A 21,421-nucleotide genomic window follows, 5' to 3' on the forward strand; every position below is an offset into this window, starting at 1 on the left:
CAACATCCCTCATCGACACGCCCCGTCGCGGAGGGCAGCGGACGACGGCACCATCGGCTTGAACCCTTTCGCCCTTGCAGAAGCATCCGGAGCCTCAGCAAGCATTATACAGTTGGCGCCTACAGCGACTAGACAGGGTTTAGTATACCACGCGCCATTCGCAAGCGCTCTAGTGGTCGGCCGACATCGACATGAACGTGCATCCGCTGTGATCTCCGTGCTGCAGCGCGAAGATTCTAACAGCTGGCCTGGACAAGTATATGGATATTCGATACGAAAAGAGCAACGATTATTAGCTAATCCGCATCTAAAGAGTTCACTTGGCTTTATGGACGCGACGTCCTTGCAGGATGCGGCCCATCGCTCGCCGCCCCGTCCAAGTGCCCCGACGCAAGGCGATACGGAATCGAAAAGCCATCGTAGACATCCGATCTTGCCAGCATATGCTTTGCCCGGAATCGAGATCCCCGGGGTGGGCGTCGAAGGGATTTGGGAGGGGTATGCTACCGGTGCGGCGCCGTACTCTTCTCCAGTGCAGCCTCGTATACAGAGCTTATAGGTTCTGAAGCGGAATAATATATGATAGAGCTTGCGAGAGTAGTCGCTACAGCAAGAGGGGAGTACCAATGGAGACGGATATCAAAGGATGCACCTTTGCTGCAGCGCGAGGTGAGGCTATTGCCGTCGATGTTCGTACTGTCCCCTGAGTGGATCAACGCCTTGCAATAACGACGTTGCGGCCCTAAATCGCCATAGAGCCCTTCTAGCTGGAAAAATCGCATTATAAATTCTCGCGACCTTTCGAAGGGCGGCTTATAGAAAGAAAGAGATGGGCATCGAAGCTACCGCGACTCCTCCCGTCTGTAAATGCCCCTTATACATGGCACTGCTCGAGGTCCGCCGAAGCGCGACGTCCACCTCTCCGAGCGGAGCATGTCCGGCGCTCCATGCCCATGGGGCTACAGCTCAGCTCACCGTAACCTTTGGAAATCGTGATAAAGATGTCTTCATGTCAATTTCAACGAGCTTTTGGGCTAGCTAAGAGACCTTGACAATTGCCCTGCCTGCGTAGAGACACCGAGCTAGAGGACACTCCAGGGTATGCATAGAATTCGAATTACGGGGAAGTGTCTCCGCCACATAAGTCTTATTAAACCTGATATAGCATATGAATATTCTGTCCATATCTGCGCTCTCTTCTCAACTCCATTATCCAAAAGATGCGATGCAACGCTCGATCCAGATAAACATCAACTTTCTCGAAGTAAGCCCAGCATTCCCGCCTAAACCATCAAAGCATGCGTGTATGTGGACCATCTGCCTAATGTGTATACACGCATTCGATGGGGTCGTCGGTCTTATACGCTGCTGCAACAACACCGGTGCAGTTCTCATTATAACCCGGCTTCTCCACGCCCTGAAGCCAGATACTCCAACCGCCATCAATCGAGCCGGGGCAAGCCTGGATACCTGTCCCATGGAACTGGAGCTCATTGCTCTCCGTCAACGCCCAACCCTTGGTCTCCCAGTATCTGCCTAGCGATTCATTCCCGGTGATGTAGCCGATCTTTCCCATACCTGCTGCCACATTAGCTACCATTAGGGGTTGTCTGGTAAAGGGGATTAGATACCCATCCCCGACCGATCAACGAAAATCGTCTGATTGAGCGGGTCGTTGCTAGAATAGAGGCGCAGTTCTTGGTCCTGGATGTAGAACGTCGCAGAGTTTGTCTCGGAAGCGCAGGTGGCGTTCTGCGATTTTGCATTGACGAAGAGGCTTCTCTGGGCTGCTTGGATAGCTGAGTTCTGGATCTCCGAGCCGGAGCGGATAGTGATGGCGCCGAATTTGTCGCCTTCCGATATAGCCGTAGATGCAGGTTGAGGGGCTCCGAACGCAGTGGGTGCAGAAGCGGCGAGGATGGTAAGGGAGGCGAGCAGAGCGCTGTTGAAGTACATTTTGGAGATGGCGGATTTGAAGATCTTGAGACGAAGTATTGCGACCGATTGGTTAGGATGCGAGTCGAAGGGAACCGGTGAGGAATGCTGATGTTGAGTACGAATTGCGGTCTACGTATGATATTTATACGTGAGTATTGCCGATGGCCCTGTTCAACCTACGATAGCTCAGGTATCCGGCGTTGAGGCTGAAGCCTCGGCGATGCAACGATATGAGGTCATGTTCCCCCGAATACGAACCGTACCACTTCGCACAGAACTTCGGGCAGACAAAGAGACCGCGGTGCGTGCGACGGAATGCCACCCTGAGGTTGCGGATGCTCCGAACGGGCCGTTTTCTGCGATGTGGCTCTGAGTTCGCTTGGGAAGAAGAAGGGGAAGAGTGTTAAAGGGAGGTGTGACGTTGATCGCCACTGCGAAGAGTGGATTTGGTAACGATAATTTGGCGTTGTTGTTGGTTGTGGTTAGGACACTTGGGATCCTATTCGTCTCTTGCGCTCAGGTCGGGCCGATGTGATCCAAAATAGAACTGGGATAGGAATGGTCGGCTTCATTGGTGGATATCATAGCGTAACTACAGAAGTCATTAAAGATTTTCAGAATCGCCTGAGGACCGAGTTAGACCACCGCAACAGCCTCAAAAATCGGTTTCGCGTACGGCTATGCTTTGTAGGTGCGCTGAACAATAATTGTGGAAGACGGCCAATGGGCCCCTGTCAGGTCCCAGCGGCAGACCTCACCGCTGCATGGTATCGTCTTTTGACAAAGTGTTCATATTCGGAGAAGCCTACGTCAAGCGATCGATGCTTGAAGTAAACATTTACTCCCTTGGTGCCCATCAATGCTTGCCTGACGAGTTTGTTTGCTGGGTCGCTCTGTGAGGCTTCGATGAAGAAAATTACAGTGGGCAGACCGCGCGTTGCTATGCATGTGGGCCTCTGCAATAGCTGCGAGGAGTCTTTAGGAGATCATTGCGCACTTTACATGTTCCTTCAGCGCCCTCAGGGGTTAATAGCACGGTGCTGCTAGTCTACATGTGGGATCCGTGACTATGAGCAGCCTTCAGACCATGAAAAGATCTATCTGACTTTCTTCGAAAGGGGTCAAAGCTCGTCTAATATCGTGCTGTGCGTTTAGGGTGGCATCCAAATGAAAAACCGGCCTGGGGAAATGGTAGTCACGTGACTAGTCCCAATCCTACATCAAAAGCTTCAGGTAATATGGGTGCATCTTCGTTTGTGATTTTTAGATCTTGTATAATTGAAACAGCTAATGTTTTTCGACTCGCTGTGATGGAAAGTCGAGACGGCATTTCAAAACGGTGTTCTAGCGACTCTTGGCATTCCGACACCCGATCTGTCGCACCTTTTCCTGTTCCTGTCTGATCGCCTTTCAAAACACGACCAACATCGCGGACTCACGCATCGATTCGCCCCTCTAATTCAACCCCGGACTCGAATCCTTCCCGCGCTTGAGGAAGGGCCTAGCTTTCAATTGTTCGGGGACCCGCCTCGTCTCTGCTTTCCCGTTCGTCTCTTTCATCTCTTGTCACAGGTCTCGGCGAAAGCTTAGCTCAACAGTCTCACCAACATCCGTTAACGCGGTTACAGGCTCCGCTTGCGCAGCTTCATTGCGGCCTCGAACCTCTGAGACGTGCCTGAGCGGCAGCTAGGCGCCCATTCTCGTGGAGTCTAACCCTGAACGACGTCTGGACTCCGCAGACTTTGCCATAATCGCTAATGGACTGGGGCCTTGACGCCTGTTACCGCCCATTGATGGCCTTAGTGGATCACGTATTGCTTGATCAACGGTGCGAAGGGGTCCACGAACCCCTTGCGGAATGGTTTTGATGAGATGCAGGATGACCAAGTATGCCATCGCTCTCCAGCCACCAGGCTGCCTCTGCATTGCGGAGTGCAGCGTCTAGTGCTACATGAGCCCAGTGCATAGCTATGTGGGAGATCAGGTGTGCTGAAGTACTTAAGGCGCCTGCCCTCCCTACTGAGACCTCATCCCACACCAGCATTCCTTCTCTATACCTTCCTCCGGGCCTTTCTTTCAGTTCGCCTTACGTTCTCTTCGTCGATTGATTCGACCTTTTCAGTCCCTTCACTGCCGGCAGTTTCTTCATATACCAGTCTTATTCCACCCCAATCCTTTCAATCATCATGCATTTCTCCACCATCGCTTCGGCTTTCGTCCTCGGCCTCATGGCCACCGCTCCCGTTGTCGCCGATCCGGCTGAGTTCAAGAGGGCTCTAGCCGTCCGCCATGTGGTATGCGCACCCGACGCGACACTTCTTGATAGCTGGACTAACCTCGATTACAGGGTGGCCCGGCCAACATTGCGCACATCTACATGGACCATGCTCGATCGGTCGCCGCAGAGCTCATGCCCCGCCACCACAAGGGTACGGTTCTCACACTACTCCACTCTTCCAAACTGATGCTGACTCCATGACAGGCAAGGGCAAGGGCGGAAATGCCAACAACGCGAACGCGAATGCAAATGCCAATAACGCCGCTGCTGCCAATGCTAACAACGCGAACACGAACGCAAATGCGAACAACAACGCCGCGACTACCAACGCCAATGCCAACGGCAACGGCAAGAAGGGAAAGAACAATAACAACAATGCTAATGCCAACGCTAACGCCAACGCCAACGCTGCTGCAGCCGCTGCCGCTGGCAATGCTGCGGCCACGAACGGAACCACCGCGGCGACCGGGGCGACCGGTAACAACTGCGCAAACCAGAAGAGGCACCACAAGGGCAAGGGCAATGGCAACAACGCAAACAACAATGTGGCTGCTGCGAACTGCAACTAACCTTCTTCCTCGACGTCTAAGAAGATGAACATGGCTGCATCGGGACGGCAGGCTATGAGAAGGGGAGCGTGGTGTATTCAGGGGTGAGGACTTCTTGCACTGGTATATTTTGGAACTGGCTCTGTGAGCGGAACTTTGTAAATAATTGTAAATACAAGAAAATCCAAAGCTGAGCGGGGCTTGATGACCTCTGCATGCAATCTCCGATTTTCTACGGTGGCCGAATAGGTAGGGAATCATTGCCTCGCGCGCAAAGGCTTTGCCTTTCCCAACTTTTGAATTCTTTGTCTATTCACCAAGTCGAGCACTATCAATCAATGTTTTCCCGGTCATGGATCCAAGGTAGGCTTAGCGTGAGCCTAGCGGCTTGGCCCCACTTGCAAGTTTTCCCTCCCGATGTCTCCAAGGGCGACTTCTAATCTCACACTCAAGAATACTACACGTCTCTATACCAAACATACCTTGTCTCGTGATCTTGTTCTAGGCCACTACAGTAATATGCAAGGCCGGTGATTTGGAGCCTGGATCGCCCGCTGAAGACAGAGCTTTAAGACAGCGGGCCAGCCATGTCTCCTCTTTTCCTAACATCAACCACCCAAGGCGGTGGCTGAGGTATCGGGGCTGGCGTCCATCTCTCCATTGGAACTGTGGTCGCGCACTGAAGCCGCGCCGTCTTCCCATAACCCGATCAGGTTTCACCGCAGGATTTCCAATCAACCAACCTCGTCGAGACAATGTTTCGCTTGCAAGAGCCCGCAAATTCACGCTATTGCGACAAATACAAACTTCGCGATGCTTCTGAAAGTGGGAAACAGTTTTCTAGGTTGGTATAAAGCTTACACCAGCTTCCATATTCCGATCCTTTTTCCTAGTCCTCATCCTGTCAACACCTTTCTCAAAGATGTCCTCCACATCGAGCGAGAACGAACTGAGCCTGTACCAAGAACTCCTGACCACCCATGGATCTACCAATCAAGAGGAACTTCAAGCCGCCGTCGCACTCGAGGAAGTCAAGACGGCGCCTCTGATCTGGTGGGACGTCAAGCACACCCTTGATCAGCATTCTCATCCCGATCCCGCACTGCAGCAGTATGCAGTACTGGGTCAGGACCTTTCCAATCCCGATTCGGATCGCCCCAAGCCCATTCTGTTGAACACCAACACTCCATGGTCCGCTTTCCTCTGCGGCTCGCAAGGCTCTGGAAAATCGCACGCTCTCTCCTGTATGCTGGAGAACTGCCTACTTCAAGATCCGCGTATTGGCAAGAATCCGAATCCACTTGCGGGACTGGTGTTCCACTACGATAGCTCCCAAGGGAGCGGCGTCTGCGAGGCAGCGCATCTCTGCTCCGAGATTCCGGTTACGGTACTGGTCAGCGCGAGCAACCACGGGCGCTTGAAGGAGCAGTACGAAAACATGGCGCGCATGTACCCAAAGCCAACGATCGAAGTGAAAAAGCTGGAACTGCACTCCTCACAGCTAGATACCGAGCGTGTCAAGACCTTGATGGCAGTGGAAAAGGACGGCGAGATGCCGCTCTACATGCAAGTCCTTATCAAGATCCTCCGGGAGATGGCGACCGATACTGGTGGTCTCGGCGCTTTCGACTACGCAGAATTCGAGAAGAAAATAGATGACGAGAACTTCACGAGCGGGCAGAGTGGGCCGATGGAGATGCGTTTGGATTTACTGAGGAGCTTCTTGGGCCTCCCCGCTAAACCACGCAAGAATACTAGCGGGAGTGGAGGCGGAACGGGCGCTAATCCGGATAACCAATCAACTGAAGTTCGGAAGCGCAAGTGGCAGAAGCTGGTCGCCAAAGAAGATCCGAAGAAGCGCGATCTCCTCAAAGGAAAGCCGGGTAACCTTACCATCATCGACCTCACGGACCCAGTCATAGATGCCGACTCCGCATGCGTACTCTTCGACATCTGCCTTTCCATCTTCCTTCCTCTAACCACTTGTGGGAAGATCGTCGCCCTCGATGAGGCCCACAACTACATGAAGACCGATAGTGCAGCAGCCAAGCAGTTCACTGGCAGGCTCCTAAAGACCGTCCGCGAGCAGCGACACCAAGGCGCACGAATCGTCGTTGCGACACAGGAGCCGTCCATCAACACCGCCCTTCTGGATCTATGCAGCATCACAATGGTGCATCAGTGCACGAGCCCCGAATGGTTCAAAGTGCTGAAGAAGCATATCGCAGCTCTGTACCTTACCGGTGTCGAAGCGGAGAGGAGGTCTGAGACCGCGGGGAGTGGGGATCGAGAGTGGTTTCAGAAAATTGTGCAGCTGAAGCAGGGCGAGAGTCTGCTGTTCTGTCCGACGGCTGCCATGGGGATTGAAGGAGAGAAGGTCAGGAAGATGGTAGATGAAATCGTGACGTTCCGGACCAGGAAGAGGCTCACCGGGGATGGAGGACGATCGAAGAATGCGAATGACATATCGGGTCACATGGCGGGCCTGGGGATTACCGACGAGCAGGATGGATAGCGGTTGGTGCAAATGAAGGTCCTGCATAGCTAGTTGTACCACAAGTAGATCTGGCGCAATGTACCTTAGCCAATGTCAGCGTCGAGCGACGCAAGTAGAATAGAATGGACTCACCCCCAACTCACCCCTTCCCGTCACTAACACCCATACTCATACGCATAATACTCAATCGTGCCCCCGTGCCCACCTATGCTCGCCCTGAACTCAAAGTTCCCCCATGGATTCGCATACGTCACCCGAGCCCCGTTATCATACACAATAGCAGCGAAGTTCGCCGCGATGCAGGTGAAGCGATACGCGCCGCCGGCGTCTGGACCCGATCCGTCGAACCAGCACACTTTTTGCCCGTTGTCGACGAGCGTCGCAGAGAGGTCGCGTGTTCCGGCGTTTTGGAAGGCTTGGTAGACGAGGCAGGCTTGCGTGAGGGAGAGGAAGAGGGGGGAGATGAGAGTGAATTTCATTGTGGCGGTGGAAAGTCTGGGCACCTGGGAAGATATGCGCAATAGGAATTATGATGAGCTGGATACCGTTTCGATCTCTCTTCTGAAGGGCGCAGATCGTGCGTTTATGTATGCATTGCGGGGAGCGTACTGTGGGCCAGAAGGATGTCGTATATTACGTTTCGATTGAACATTTTTTGACGGTGAGGATTTCGTGCCTAAGCAGGAACACGAGAAAACGTAGACCGATGAGGCAGTCGAAGGCTTGTGCTGCAGACTTTTGAGCATGATACTGCCGTAGTGAGGTCGCTTAGATGTCAGCCTATAGACAATAGTCCCCACCTTCTACGCGGGGTAGCAATTTCGTTATCACGAGAGCGTAGAAAAATGTTCGATGCTGCTCTTCATTGACGCTGGCAGCAGGACCGGAGTGGGGTTGATGTCACGGATGCGAGGCTGACCGCAATCTAGAATACGACTTTATACGCATCCTTCTCGTGTAGTGGTATTTTTTATTCCTTAAGCCTCCGTTCAAGGCAATCAGACCCCCATAGTTTTGCATCTACATTCTCAAGACAGCGTGACGATGGATCACTGTATCGCAATTGATGGCGCGCTTTCTCGGCCGGGGCGCGGGGCCTGTGGATAAGAGCCTTGGGCTCTAACTCAGGGGCAGTCAGGAGGGAAGAGCGGAAAGGCGGATGCTAGGGATGCTATTAGGGTTACTGTACAACGATTAAAGAGGAGGATAGATCGATGGGAGACGTTCCAGGTTAGGGAGAAGCTTACTGAGGACCGAGGGCGAGCGAAGCCTGCAGAACGCCTCTTGGGCGTGAAGGTGGCGCTGAGCATTACCTAAGAACAAGAATGCAATGAAAAATCGTGAATACGTACATATAAACTGCATAATGGGCACTGATACTTGTCATTACTCAGTGAACACCATTCGTCCCATTCGTCTCCCCCTTCCCCACCTCAAAATCCACATAACTCATCCCACAAATCCACTCAATAACCGGCTCATACAGCAGCAACTTCGCCCGCTTCCCACCCATTGCCCCGCTCAACGCTACCCAGTTCAGCACTTCATGCCCACCATGCCCAGCCTCGTCTTCGACCTCCTCGTACGTCAAATTCCTCAACCACTCGTTGTCCCCGCCACAGAAGTGGTCCAAGAACTTGCGGTCCCACTCCGCGTTGACGAGCGGGACTTTGCGTGATGAGTTAAGCGGATACTCGTTCTTAGCCGCCATTTCGATTTCGTACTCGTCGAACTTGACGAAGAGATCTGGGTACTTTTTCAGGATGGGCTTGCCGAATGTTTGGTACTCTTTCATGATGGCGAGGAAGGGGTCGGTGGGTGGGTCGCCGGCTTGGTTGGGGTTCCAGTATGGTGGCCAGTGGGACAGGCCGCCTGTGGACATAAAGGCTACGCGGGTGTCGTCTGGGAGTGTCTCGGCGGCTTTACGACATGCTTCGCCCAGCGCAAAGGCGCGCGAGTACTTCATAAGCGGTGGAGTGAAGACGTTTAAGAAAATGGGGACCACGGAGACGTTGGGGAGGTCGGCTTTCATGAGTACCCATGGCATGAGCAGATTCTGCCCATACTCGATCGATCCCGTCCGCGAGCAGTCGAATCCCTGGTCTACCAGGCTCTTGATTAGGTGCTCGGCGACTTTTGGGTTTCCGGGGAATTTCGTCTTCTTGGTGATGTGCAGCGGCTCCATCCATTGGTCTGCGGGGCCCTCGTGGTAGTCCGATACACCAATGGCAATCGTGGGCATGTGGTTGCGGAAGAAGTTCTCGAAATGGTCGTCCAGGAAGGCGAAGATGACATCAGGCTTAGCTTGTTCTAGTGTGATGCCTAGGTCCCGTGTCGCCTTCTCGGTAGATTCGCGCTGGTGTGGTGGTGCAGTCTCTGGAAAGCCAAGGGCTCCTGAGAGTACTATTAGATGACTTGGTAGAATGTGGAATGTGAGGCAATACCAGGAGCGTGCGAGAGCGCAATGCCAGCAACGACTTTGCCCATGTTGAAATACGATGGAAATACCAAAGCTATGCCTGTTGCAAGCGGAAAGGGCGTGGAAATCACAAATCGAGACACGTGAAGTGGGTCCGAATGCGCTTCGTACGAATGAGCGGCCGATGAAGGATAAAGCAGCACAACATGGACGAGCAGAGGAAACTGGAATACTTAAACCAACCGATGCCACCACTTGCCATCGCCCACCGAACCATCATCTATTCTACTTACCTCCAGTAGTGGAGGTCTTATCGGACATCTGCGCTCCCACTTCGCAGCCCCGCACTTGGACAACTCCGCACTGCCGACGCGCAACGCGCAACACCAGCGGCAATCACGCATTTCACAACAGCACCATCAAGCCACGGAGTCTATCGCGAGCGTCGCTCATACTCGAAGCAGTGGACTGATCATCAGGCTTTCGGAAGTCCCGCATCCCGCAACATGGCCCCGAGCGACGCAGTGCCGCTGCCCAAGAAGATCCTGCTGTTCGGCGCGACCGGCGTCATCGGAAAGTACATTCTCGATGCGCTAGTGAGCGCAAAGAGTGATTTCGAGAAGATTGGGATATTCACTTCGCCCAGCACGGCGGAGAAGAAGAAGCATGATATTGATTCGTTGAAAGCGAAGGGTGTAGAAGTCGTGGTTGGCGACGTGAACAATGAGGCGGACGTCGTGAAAGCTTACGAGGGTAAGTTTAGCCTGCACTTTCCCCACGACTTCATGAAGATGGTAGCAACGCCATGTTGCCCATTTACATGCGTCTTCCGCATGTCAAAATGTTAGCTTGTTAATAGTCCAACAAAGGATACGACACCGTAATCTCCGCCCTCGGCCGCAACGTAATCCTCACCCAAATCTCCCTCCTGAAGCTCGCGGAATCCTCCCCCACAATCACCCACTTCTACCCCTCCGAATACGGCACAGACATCGAATACTCCCCACACTCCGCCCACGAAAAGCCGCACCAGCTCAAACTCCAAGTACGCAAGTACATCCGCGAAAACATCAAGAAGCTCAACGTCACATACCTAGTCACTGGGCCGTACTCAGACCTGTACATTGGGAAAATGAGAGGAGATGACGAGAGAGCAGGCAGCTTTGATGCCAAGGCGAAGAAAGCAGTTCTTCTAGGTACTGGAGAGGACAAAGTGAGCTTCACGACGATGAAAGACGTGGGCCGCCTGCTCGTCGCTGCCCTCAAGACGCCCGTGACTGAATCCCCTCGCACTCTTAAAGTGAACAGCTTCACCACGACGCCAAATGAGATCGCGGCCGAGTACGAGAAGCAAACAGGCTCGAAGTGGGACGTGAGTTATACGTCTCTTGATGAGTTGAGGACACTTGAGAAAGACGCATGGGAGAGCGGGAACCCGCTAGCCACGGTGTATACGCTGAGGAGGATATGGACCGAAGGCGGCACGCTGTATGATATGAGGGATAACTGGAGGATCGGGGAGCCGGAGATGGAGACGCTGAACGACCAGGTCAAGATGGCGCTGGAGAAGGAGATTCCTGGGTTCTAGAGCGGTGCGCTGTAGATGGACGAAACTCAGTCATAGTTAGTCCCTTTCCAGTTCATGTACCAGCAGAGAAAGAAAGCTTGAATTTTCATGGGACCATATACTATTGATTGCTTACAAAGGTTCCAGCCCCCTTCCCAAGAACGTGCGCTCCCCAAACTCCTTCTCCGCCACCTGGAACAACGGCAACCCCATAAAATACCCCCCACTGGCCTTCCCCAGCGCCTCCCACGTACTAGTCGCCTCATTCTCCCCTATCTCTACCAGCTCCTCCCTCCGTCCGCCGACACTCGCATCTGCCAGAAGTTGCACCTCGCAACAGCTTTCTAGCAACACGAACCACGCCACGCAGGCCTCCACGCTCGGCGCAACCGTCAGCAGCCCATGGTTTCCCAGCAAAGCAGCCTTCTTGTTGCCCAGGCAGGCGGCGATATGCTTGCCTTCCTCAGAGACCAGAACAACACCAGCGAAGTTAGAATAGAGGACGTGGTCGTTGTAAAAGACGCACGAGTCCTGGGTGAGGGGCTGCAGGGTTTTGCCGGTGGCGCACATGGCGCGGCCGTAGGTTGTGTGGGAGTGAGCGGCACAGAGAACGTCTGGGCGGGCAGCGTGGATTTGAGCGTGGATTGCGTAGGCAGCTGTTTAATATCAGTTTTGACTTCTCTTGCCTCGTTCTGCACGCCGCTTACCGTAGTTCAACCTCCGATTCTTCCCACCATCAACCACTTTGCCTTCATGATCCACTCTAATCAAATCCTCATCCCTGATCATACTGAAGTGCATCCCAAATGGGTTGACCCAGAAGCTGCTGGGGTCCACTGGGTCTCTGACTGTAATGTGACCGGCTACGCCTTCCGCGAATCCAAACTGTGCGAAAATACGGAACGCGAGGGCGAGGCGGTGCTTGAGATATGCGCGCTCTTCGAACTTGTCCGTGAAGGTTGGCGGCGCGGTAGTCTCATCGTGAATGAATGCCAATGAGGGGTCGCCAGAATTGTGCTCAACGTTTTGTTGGAGGGTTTTCGTAGAAGGAGCAGCGGGAGGCGTGACGGCTGAAGGAGCCATTGCGATTTTGTATATCGGCTTCTGAGATTTGCGTGAAGGCACTCTGTGCGTTGAAAAGGGATAAAGTTCCCGAATAAGTGTAAGAGGAGCTGAGGAGTAAGTTGTGTCACGCAGCAGCGGTTTCCAGCACCAGCGTTGCCATCCCAGGTCTTTGCCACCGTTCAACGATATATCATAGCGTGAAAGGTGCGCCGGCGACTTCCCATCTCCACTGCTAGATTGTGCGTTCCGAAAGGAAGCTACACTACCCCGCTCGAGCGCGATAAGAATGGCGGCGCTGAAGTCCGAAGGGGAAGTGGACCCCGGCACCTTGGAGAACATGTGGTCTACCACCATTCAGTCTATCCACGACCAGTTCCTGTACCAAACAACAGCAAACAAGGCGTTGGCGTTTAGGATAAGGATCGCTTGGCAAGAGATGGAAGGGAGAGCCGTCGAGCATGGCCTTCGAGGTGATCTCGCGACACTGTATCCCGATGTTCCCGAAATTAGCATTCCGTCGACACTCGAAGGTCGACCACCAGCATCACTCGGCCTGCAGTACAAACGCATATCTGCTTTTGTAGGAGATCTTGTATGGCACGCACCTCGCCGCCTAACTGCTCAAATCTTGGCCCGAAACAATGTCAGTAGTTGTAGTTACGAGTTCAGCGTTATTCCCAATGGTATTGCTCCAGCAATGGGTGCAACGCACTTCACAAAGCCAAGGACGCTACTTCAGGAAATAGAAGGCATATCGCTAGATATGAGATGGGGACTATATCTTCGAAAAGGGGAAGGCACTCGGACAGGTTGGCTAGTACAGAAAGCGCGAATTCTTAGCCAAGTGTTAGCTAAGAGAGTGAGGTCCGTACTTAGTCTCTCCAAACAGTCGGTAGCGCGTACACCGATAATCTACTCTCACTCCTGTTGCCTGGCAATGGCCTAACTAATTGACACATTGGAAATGGACTGTCGAGGAAGACATGTCAGGTGCACAACTGACAATTCAGCTCTATATGCACTTGTAGCTGATTATAACGGCGAGTACACAACAGAGGGCGTTCCCCGTCTGCTTCAAGCAACGTAAGACATCCTCGACCCGGAAATGTGCGTTTCCGTTCTCCGGCTTGGATTCAAATGGCGTTGCGCTGGCGGGGCTTTGTGATAGGATTGCTAGCATATCTCTCCATATTATTGAAAGGCTTTGGCTCTTCCAGGGTACGCAATATGGGCTGGCTGACTAATTCATGCGGAGCGCTCTGGTAGGGTCGCGGGCGCGGAGCCTGGGTCCCGATCACACCCGGTCTATCTTCGGGTAGTTGCGATGCCCGGGAAACTGGAACTGAATCAAGATAGACTAGATGGATGAAGAGAAGAAGTTATCACGTTTCCGTCGTTCCGCAAGAGCTGTCTATCGACGCCCTGTGCATTGTAGAATTCAATGCACAATCATTACTGCGCAGGATCGAGATTAGGTTACCTTGGCAGGGGGCTTTTGTGTTATATTGAGTGCTAGGGTTCTTGCAGCGGACCCTTCCCTTTTGTTCTTTCTTCCCCGCAGGCGGAGTTAACGGAGTGGGTCTGCAACGCATTCTTGGCTTGGCTTGGCTCGTCAGCACAGCCACGGACTGTCATCCACTTGCAGTAGCGGCGAATTTTCAAAGATTTGCATGTAACCGCCAACCAGGAGAGGTAGCCCTGAACCGTTTGCGGATTTGACTCTTAACTATCTTCGCATCAAGTACCGTTCCATACAGCCGTCATGGCTGACAGCAGACCCTTAAACATGTAGAGACATACATAATGCAAAGCGCAGCAGGTAGTGCCTCGATGCCCTTCAAACGGTATCTAAGTTCGGCGCAGAACTGATAGCGGGCCAATGCAACGGAAACATACTTTATGATCCTTGGAATGTGGCAACGCACTGACGTGAGCCAAGGTAGCACATACCATGAATTCCTACATGCCGAGGGCTGGAAGTGGAGCACGATGCTGCTATTGAGATCAACAAAAGCCCTCGCTGGCACGATGCCGCTTGAGAGAACGGAGCTATGGCCTTACAAGGCTGCGCATACACCGGCGTGGCGAATTCAATCAAGATGGAGTGGACCGTCTAGTCCGATTGACGGCCGGATAAAAGGTTCTACTGCTCTGAATTTTCCCCTTTGACATCAGCACTGTCGCTTTTGTCGCTCTCCAGATTTTCATTTCACGTGTCCGGAATTGCAGCAGCACAGAATACTTCGTCATGTACCTACCGCGATCATTGCCTCTGTGGTTGCTTATCCTGAGTGCCCACACACTTACGGTTCAGCTCGATTCCATATCGTCGAACTGTCAGAATGTTGTAAGTACCAACGCATATGAGGATTCTGGTTGATTTGAATCCCCTTACTAATTTTAAATGCTCCTAGTGCAACATATTGGAGAGCGAATTCGGGCCCACAGCTCTACATTACTACGGACAGGACAACTTTACGATCTGGGATGCCAAGCAGCTTGAAGTTCAATACGCATGTCGTTTCGAACCTTCCAACAAGACGGAAGTCGCTGCCGCTCTTCGTGTTCTCGCTGACACTTGGTGTAACTTTGCTGTCAAGTGTGGCGGCCACTCTCGCGACCCAGATTTCTCGAACTCAGTCGGTGGTGTAACTATTGACTTGAGGCGCTTGAATGGCGTGGAGGTGGCAATGAATGGGTCCGTTGCAAGGGTCGGTGGTGGAGCCGTTACGGCGGACGTCTATTCCGCGCTCGATGCTCGCAACCTGTCTTTTGTTGGTGGGCGCGTAGGCAGTGTTGGCGTTGGTGGCTTTGCTACAGGAGGAGGCACCTCACCGCTTTCCTCTCGTCACGGGTGGGCACTTGATAACATCTATGAGTATGAGGTAAGTAATTGAACTTGCACCTTTGTACACGTCGGTACTAATCTGAAACAGCTGGTCTTGCCGAACGCCACCTCTGTCACAGTGAACGAGCACCAGCATTCTGAGCTCTATTGGGCTCTTCGCGGCGCAGGTGGCGGGAATTTCGGCATCATTACCTCCTTCGTCATACGAACGTTTCCACAAGGACCAATATACGCGGGACGCCGGACCTGGAACGACACATACACAGATCAGGTGGCAGATGAGGTATATGACCTGTATACAGGCCAAGACCACAACACACAAGTGTCTGCCGATTTCTACTACGGCTACGTCCAAGCCGAGGATATATTCACCCCGACCGTCAATCTGAGGTACTTTGATCCAATGAATACAACAGGTAGTCCTCCCGCATTTGCGTCCATCGATCGAATTCCCGCCGCGACGTTCTCCGGACAAATCAGCAGCTTAGGCAACATCACCGGACCGGGCCGTATACCAGCTACTCCACCGCCTCAAAGGTGAGCATCCGACGTCTTGATTGCCCCTTTTTGGCAAGCTTGCTCACTCGACACAGACATTTGTTTCAGACTACGACCGCCTTTCCATCTCGCGAGTGGCTACAAGGGTCGTTACAGATCTTTCGTGAGGAAGTAGAAGATATCAAGTCCGTGGAAGGTCTGAATCCTCAAATCATCACGTACACAATCCCATCGCGTGCTATTCAAGGTATGGCCGATCGAGGAGGCAATGCTCTCAACTTAAGCAACGTACAAGGACCATTATTTAGTAAGTCTGCCTCCAGTTATAGGGGAAGTATAAAGCGCTTATGAACAATACTATAGTAACGCTCTTGAGTACCGCTTGGCTGCGTGAAGAAGATGATGTACTAGTTGGCGACTTCTATGATCGACTATTCTCACGATTGGAGGACGCTTCGAGACGGCTGAATGTTTATCATCCCTATAAGTATGTAGGCTACGCCAGACTGGGAGAAGATATCTTCTCGTCTTACGGAGCGGACAACCGCGAGAAGCTGGTGCAGATACAAGAGAGCGTTGATCGTAAGGGCATTTTCACTTCTAGTGGTCTATGCCGCGGTGGTTTTAAACTTCGCTGAAGGTTCGGTTCTTTCTGGAGCATTGGGTCTCCCGGGAGTCACTGCTCCTAATCTGGCATGACCGCCCGGAACGCATGTTGTAAGGAGGTAAGGGAAAGCGTATAGGAATAACAGGGTAATTAGTATTGGGTATGTAGTTATTGATCTATTCCTTGTGTGTATAGCTTAAGGCAATCAGAGGCTCTTAAGTATTGATCGAGCTGAGTCATCAGGCCGAGGCCTTCATGTGATTATAGCTCCAGCTGCTTACACACCGCTTTCCCTATTGTACCCTTCACGCCGTCAGATTTCGCGAATTCCCTATCCTACATGGTCGCTACACGCACACACCCCACGCCCATGCCGATCTGAGATAACTCAACTCTCCACATACTCAGCATGAGTTGGATATGCGGTGGTCGAAGAGGTCCCGCGATCAGGTGGTATCCGGAACTGTACAACGAAGGTTGAGGGATCTCAGAAGATCAATCCGAGGTCATCGAAGCCTAAGGGTTGCTCTAGTGGTGTGCGCTCCATGAATTCCGCATTCCTCGTGAAGTCCAGATCGGCACCAATTGTGCGCATACTTTCGAATCCAAGAATATCCTGATCGAAGTTGAAGAGACTGAAGTCGAACGGCGAAGTCTCCTCCGGGAGTGTCCTTCCGAATCTGAGCTTCTCCAGATGAGCTGGTCCAGGGTATAGCAGTCGAGTGAGCTCAGCATCTTGTGCGGGACCGAAGTGCTCTTGCGGGTTCTTGGAAGGCGAGAACACGGCTTCCAGCAAAGGCCCAAGTAATCTCTCGTAGACTCCAGCGTAATTCGACACTTCTTCCCATCCTTGAGAAGCAATAGCGAGAAAGTTCGCTGTGAACAGCTTAGACATTTCGAAGATCTGTCCAGCACTGAACTTTAGAGAAATGGTTGCGCAGGCGTGACGCAGGCAGAAAAGCAGCACAACCGCCGCCTCGAGCGTGTGGTGGGCAGAGATCCATGGACGACGGAAGAACCCGGTAAATATGTGGTCTTTGTGGCTGCGCGCCGAAGCTGCTGCGGCCTCGAATGCGTTTAGCAGACTTTGTTGAGAGGGCATGGGGTTCCTTGGAGAAAGTCGATGAAGGATCATGAGTCCACGAGACAGGGCAAACTCGACTAGTTCATTGCTGCCCGCTTCTGTGCGGGAGTCTGCATACCATGCTCGCAGTTTGCTTTCCATGTTGGCAGTCCAGACGTCCCAGGTCACACCATCGCCAAGTGACTCGCCCTGGAAATGGACTTGAACCATTTCGGATAGAAGCTGATGGTAGTAGATGACGCCCAACGAAGGCAGTCTTGACTCCGCGTCCGCAAATGTTGAGGGAAAGTGCGTACTAATAGCGGCATCCGGAATAGACAACGGCCTTTGAAGCGCAGAACATATGCTGCGATCCATGCAGTATGCGCTCCAAAACAGCCGGCGGCGTAACTCAGTGGCAAAAGAATTCGGCCTCCCAATCTCAGGAGACTCACGATGCAAACCGAGTTCCAGGCACGATCGCATGACAGCCCCGGAGAGGATCCATACATTGGCGGAGCGAGGATTGATCGTTGCATAAAGTAGGATGAGAAGATTGAGCTGGAGACCAGCTAGATCGGAAGGAATGTGCATTTGGCTCGAGAAGTGCTTGATGCCTTCCTCGAAAAGAGAAGCCGAAAGCGAGATGCAGCGGGACTCATGGCCGCCTTTCGCACTTCCCAGGGTAACCGATACTGATAGGACGATGTAGAGGATCAAGAAATCGTAATCGGGCCTTAAGGTGGTGGATCCCGGTGTCCCATATCCCTCCATGGGCTGGCTTTGCAATACCGTGAGAACTCGGTGCATGATATTCCACAAGGTTGATTCGTGAAAGAAGGGATATTGTGGGAGGACCTTCTGACTGAATTTCTGGGTGAGTGACATAACGATCTCCGGTGGCATACTCCTGAGTACTCGATCTTCAATTTGACTAGGCTTGGGCACATGGGTGGACACGGATGCCTTATAGCCAAGGCTTCTGGTGATGTCGTTCGAGATGGCAGACTGTACTACGGCTGAGGCGGAGGAGGGAGTTAATCCCATTCGCACTCGTGACACAAGGTCTATCAATCCGGGACCCTGAGGTAGGGTGGCGGATATCATCGACTGAACTGAGCGACTGAGCATGATAGACTGTGCCAAGGGGCCGACTATGGGAAGCGGTGACGTAGCTGAGGATAGTCAGCGCTCGGAGTCACCACACTATGGCCAACGGCAAGGTTCGTGATCCACACGCGCCGTTGAGCCATTCCATTGCAGAACTCACGTTCTTCGGTAAGGATGGTCACCGCTGTCTGAGGTCGCGGCTCATTGAAGTCAGGGATTCCCTCCCGGGCAACACCAGTCGGCATCTGCAGTAAGATGTCGGCACCATTGACAGCTTCAAGTTGCCCTCTGTGTGCGAGCTCTGTTTCAAGCCGAGCAATCTCATATTCTAGATGACGGACGACTGAGCGGGGGATGTCTTTGGCAGTAGAAGTTACACTGAACCCTGTGCATTCTGCTTTCGCGGAGACGCATTGACTGCATGATGGCAGCTTTCGGTCACACTTCGAAATGGTCAGCTCTCTGATTTCCAGATAAAATAATCCGCAGCCCTAGGGTTCAATGCGGGGTTTGGTTTGGAGATTCTTCACTTACTTTGGTCTTCCTCTTGCGGCAGCGCGAGCACGACAGGACACTGCGCTGACATTCGGTGCTCATGATGGTCGGACATTCGCGTTCTCCACCATCTCGTCGGACGGCATCCAGAGAAAAGGCAAACGTAACGGGCAGATCAAGTTTACTGTGCGATAAGCGTTGCCGGTGGGGTTATCCGGGCCCACCGAGGGGCTGAACTGGGTCGGCGCACATCTCCGAAGCTGCTGGCGCACGTAATGTTAACCGCCATCTTGGGTCTGATGGAATGCATAGCGCTCGTATCATGCTCAGCGAGGTTGGCGAGGTTCCTGGGAGTGTGTATGGCCTCGATAGAGCGGCACAATGAGATGTGGAATGCTGTAGTGGCTTACCTAAGCAACACTTTTCCGACTGTGCGATCTCGGGAGCCGCGATCTTCGTGTTTGGCGACATTCCTGCACCACCTCCCCATCTTCTCGGCGCTAATGGCTACTACCGACAATTGCCGTGCCTACAGTCTCTCCTGCATGAGTGATTGCGCTTTTGATCGATGGGGGCACTATTGCTACGTCCCTGCATCCGCACGCTGAACTCCGCAGAATCCCATCCTCCACCGCCGCGGCTCCGCCCAGGTTCCGCGTCCTCCTGCCGGATCAGGATGTAGTCCTCTGTTAAAGAGGCTGCTCTGCGGCCTTGTCCATGTACAAGTCGAGGAACTCATGTTCAGAGACAGAACTGCCTACCAGCTGCTCCCGCTTGCCTTCTACGACCTATGGCTACCACTCCCATAGCGTCTGAGCCTGTGGCGCTCCCTTCGCTTCAACTTTCGACCAAGTACAGCGGTCTCCACGTCGATGCTGCTCGTACCAATGCGACCCTGCAGGCCGCCTGTGCATGGGGAAAGTAGGTTGCGCTTCAGCTGGAGGCAAAGAAGATTTGGACGCTGACATACCTCAACAGCACTCCCGATGGCGGCATGAACCGCCTTACGTGCAACGACGACGATAAGAGCGTGCGCGACTGGTTCATCTCCGAAACGAACAAGTATGGCTGTCATCACAAGGTCGACGAAATGGGCAACATCTTCGCGATCCGGCCCGGACAGAACAATAACCTGCCACCCATTGGCCTCGGCAGCCATCTCGATACGCAACCGACCGGGGGAAAGTATGATGGGATACTAGGTGTTGTCTGTGGAATGGAGGTATTGCAGGTCCTGCATACCAACAACATCACCACCTACGCTCCTGTGGCCGTCGTGAATTGGACCAATGAGGAAGGCGCACGATTCCCGCCGGCCATGCTGTGCTCGGGTGTATGGGGCGGAGAGTTCACCGTCAAGTATGCGCAAGGACGGCAAGATCCAGAGGGGAATACCTTGGGCGGGGAGTTGAAGCGGATAGGGTACATGGGACCCACCCCATGCTCATTCGAAGCGAACCCTCTTCTCGCCCACTTCGAGGTCCACATCGAGCAGGGTCCCATACTGGACGTTGCCCGGAAACCTGTCGGAATTGTCAAAGGCGTCCAGTCGATCCGTTGGTATAATGTCGGCGTGCAAGGAAGGGAGGCTCACACCGGCACTACGCCCATGGACCGAAGAAGCGACGCCCTTCTCGGAGCAGCCAAGATGATCGTGGAAACTAACCGAATCGTGACCGAGACGGAGGTTGGTCTACGAGGAGGACGGGCCACGATTGCGGTCATCAACTCTCTACCACAGAGCATTAACACCATAGCTGGAAAGGTCAATCTCGGCCTTGACATCCGCGCACCGGCCGATATCGATGTAGAACTGATCGAAAAGCAATGCCGGGAAGGCTTCGAGAAGGTCTGTAAACAGCATGGCTTGGAGATGACGTTCGACAACTTCTGGATCAGTCCAGCTCTCAACTTCGATCCCATTATGGTGAGCTGCGTTAAGCAGTCCGCGGCTGAACTCGGCTGTGACATGGAAATCGTTAGCGGCGCTGGCCACGATTCTGTCTATACATCTCGCAAGGTCCCGACGGCCATGATCTTCGTCCGATGCCGAGATGGTGTCAGTCACCATCCAGCAGAGTTCTCTCGCGAAGAGGACTGTGCAGCCGGAGCAGAGGCTTTGCTGGGAGCATACCTGCGATACGACGATTACCTTCGGCGTTCCACAGCCAAGATTTGAGATAGAGACCGACATCATTCTAAAACAATTCCACCAGTCGCTTCACTCTTGGGACGGCTTCACAACTACGATGTCCTCCGCCTTTCATTTTCTGCATCTCGCCTTCCTGATCAGTGGTTCACAGACGTGGGCATTCAAAAGTCCCAGATGCCGCCTACCATAACAATGCAACTTGGTCTCGTCAAAGTGGAACTCAACCTCCCCCTTTTGATACTTGAGCACGCATCAGATCCGCCGCTTGCGAGTGGTCGTGGAAAACTGACAGATGAACAAGTTCCAATTCTGCTGAATCGGAGCGGCGCGAGAAAC

General features: G+C 53.1%; 10 protein-coding genes across 10 annotated transcripts; 5 read left to right on the forward strand and 5 right to left on the reverse strand.

The window, feature by feature from the left end:
* Positions 1–1,258: 1,258 nt before the first annotated feature.
* BU26DRAFT_602810 (cell wall protein PhiA) lies at positions 1,259–1,956 on the reverse strand (the record flags this gene model as incomplete). The annotated part of the gene is made up of 2 exons (XM_033835380.1): positions 1,259–1,578; positions 1,632–1,956. 2 exons carry the CDS (start codon positions 1,954–1,956, stop codon positions 1,322–1,324), a joined length of 582 nt encoding a protein of 193 aa, XP_033687429.1. The 3' UTR covers positions 1,259–1,321.
* Positions 1,957–4,124: 2,168 nt separating this feature from the next.
* On the forward strand, positions 4,125–4,785 carry BU26DRAFT_502898 (uncharacterized protein; the record flags this gene model as incomplete). Its single annotated transcript, XM_033826669.1, has 3 exons — positions 4,125–4,232; positions 4,286–4,367; positions 4,421–4,785. The coding sequence occupies 3 exons, from the start codon at positions 4,125–4,127 to the stop codon at positions 4,783–4,785; spliced, it is 555 nt and encodes a 184-aa protein (XP_033687430.1).
* An 873-nt stretch (positions 4,786–5,658) lies between these two features.
* Positions 5,659–7,279, forward strand: BU26DRAFT_602812 (uncharacterized protein; the record flags this gene model as incomplete). The annotated part of the gene is made up of 1 exon (XM_033835381.1): positions 5,659–7,279. Exon 1 carries the CDS (start codon positions 5,687–5,689, stop codon positions 7,277–7,279), a length of 1,593 nt encoding a protein of 530 aa, XP_033687431.1. The 5' UTR covers positions 5,659–5,686.
* A 29-nt stretch (positions 7,280–7,308) lies between these two features.
* On the reverse strand, positions 7,309–7,740 carry BU26DRAFT_562169 (uncharacterized protein; the record flags this gene model as incomplete). The annotated part of the gene is made up of 2 exons (XM_033832998.1): positions 7,309–7,343; positions 7,422–7,740. The coding sequence occupies 2 exons, from the start codon at positions 7,738–7,740 to the stop codon at positions 7,309–7,311; spliced, it is 354 nt and encodes a 117-aa protein (XP_033687432.1).
* A 767-nt stretch (positions 7,741–8,507) lies between these two features.
* Positions 8,508–10,177, reverse strand: BU26DRAFT_452698 (LigB subunit of an aromatic-ring-opening dioxygenase LigAB). The gene is made up of 2 exons (XM_033824806.1): positions 9,706–10,177; positions 8,508–9,655 (listed from the first exon to the last, which is right to left on the reverse strand). The coding sequence occupies exons 1-2, from the start codon at positions 9,746–9,748 to the stop codon at positions 8,652–8,654; spliced, it is 1,047 nt and encodes a 348-aa protein (XP_033687433.1). The 5' UTR covers positions 9,749–10,177; the 3' UTR covers positions 8,508–8,651.
* On the forward strand, positions 9,918–11,373 carry BU26DRAFT_517057 (NAD(P)-binding protein). Its single transcript, XM_033828477.1, has 2 exons — positions 9,918–10,433; positions 10,550–11,373. The coding sequence occupies exons 1-2, from the start codon at positions 10,187–10,189 to the stop codon at positions 11,266–11,268; spliced, it is 966 nt and encodes a 321-aa protein (XP_033687434.1). The 5' UTR covers positions 9,918–10,186; the 3' UTR covers positions 11,269–11,373.
* A 6-nt stretch (positions 11,374–11,379) lies between these two features.
* On the reverse strand, positions 11,380–12,330 carry BU26DRAFT_422587 (class II aldolase/adducin domain protein; the record flags this gene model as incomplete). The annotated part of the gene is made up of 2 exons (XM_033823468.1): positions 11,380–11,903; positions 11,955–12,330. The coding sequence occupies 2 exons, from the start codon at positions 12,328–12,330 to the stop codon at positions 11,380–11,382; spliced, it is 900 nt and encodes a 299-aa protein (XP_033687435.1).
* A 2,060-nt stretch (positions 12,331–14,390) lies between these two features.
* Positions 14,391–16,439, forward strand: BU26DRAFT_539074 (FAD binding domain protein). Its single transcript, XM_033831489.1, has 5 exons — positions 14,391–14,659; positions 14,727–15,197; positions 15,249–15,697; positions 15,754–15,965; positions 16,022–16,439. The coding sequence occupies exons 1-5, from the start codon at positions 14,561–14,563 to the stop codon at positions 16,294–16,296; spliced, it is 1,506 nt and encodes a 501-aa protein (XP_033687436.1). The 5' UTR covers positions 14,391–14,560; the 3' UTR covers positions 16,297–16,439.
* Positions 16,440–16,441: 2 nt separating this feature from the next.
* On the reverse strand, positions 16,442–19,274 carry BU26DRAFT_602817 (uncharacterized protein). The gene is made up of 3 exons (XM_033835382.1): positions 18,973–19,274; positions 18,599–18,881; positions 16,442–18,503 (listed from the first exon to the last, which is right to left on the reverse strand). Exons 1-3 carry the CDS (start codon positions 19,033–19,035, stop codon positions 16,753–16,755), a joined length of 2,097 nt encoding a protein of 698 aa, XP_033687437.1. The 5' UTR covers positions 19,036–19,274; the 3' UTR covers positions 16,442–16,752.
* Positions 19,275–19,632: 358 nt separating this feature from the next.
* Positions 19,633–21,305, forward strand: BU26DRAFT_257108 (putative N-carbamoyl-L-amino acid hydrolase). Its single transcript, XM_033821214.1, has 2 exons — positions 19,633–19,854; positions 19,912–21,305. Exons 1-2 carry the CDS (start codon positions 19,724–19,726, stop codon positions 21,110–21,112), a joined length of 1,332 nt encoding a protein of 443 aa, XP_033687438.1. The 5' UTR covers positions 19,633–19,723; the 3' UTR covers positions 21,113–21,305.
* Positions 21,306–21,421: the final 116 nt, after the last annotated feature.

Source organism: Trematosphaeria pertusa, assembly GCF_010094035.1.
Source record: "Trematosphaeria pertusa strain CBS 122368 unplaced genomic scaffold BU26scaffold_4, whole genome shotgun sequence".
NCBI classification, from domain to species: domain Eukaryota; kingdom Fungi; phylum Ascomycota; class Dothideomycetes; order Pleosporales; family Trematosphaeriaceae; genus Trematosphaeria; species Trematosphaeria pertusa.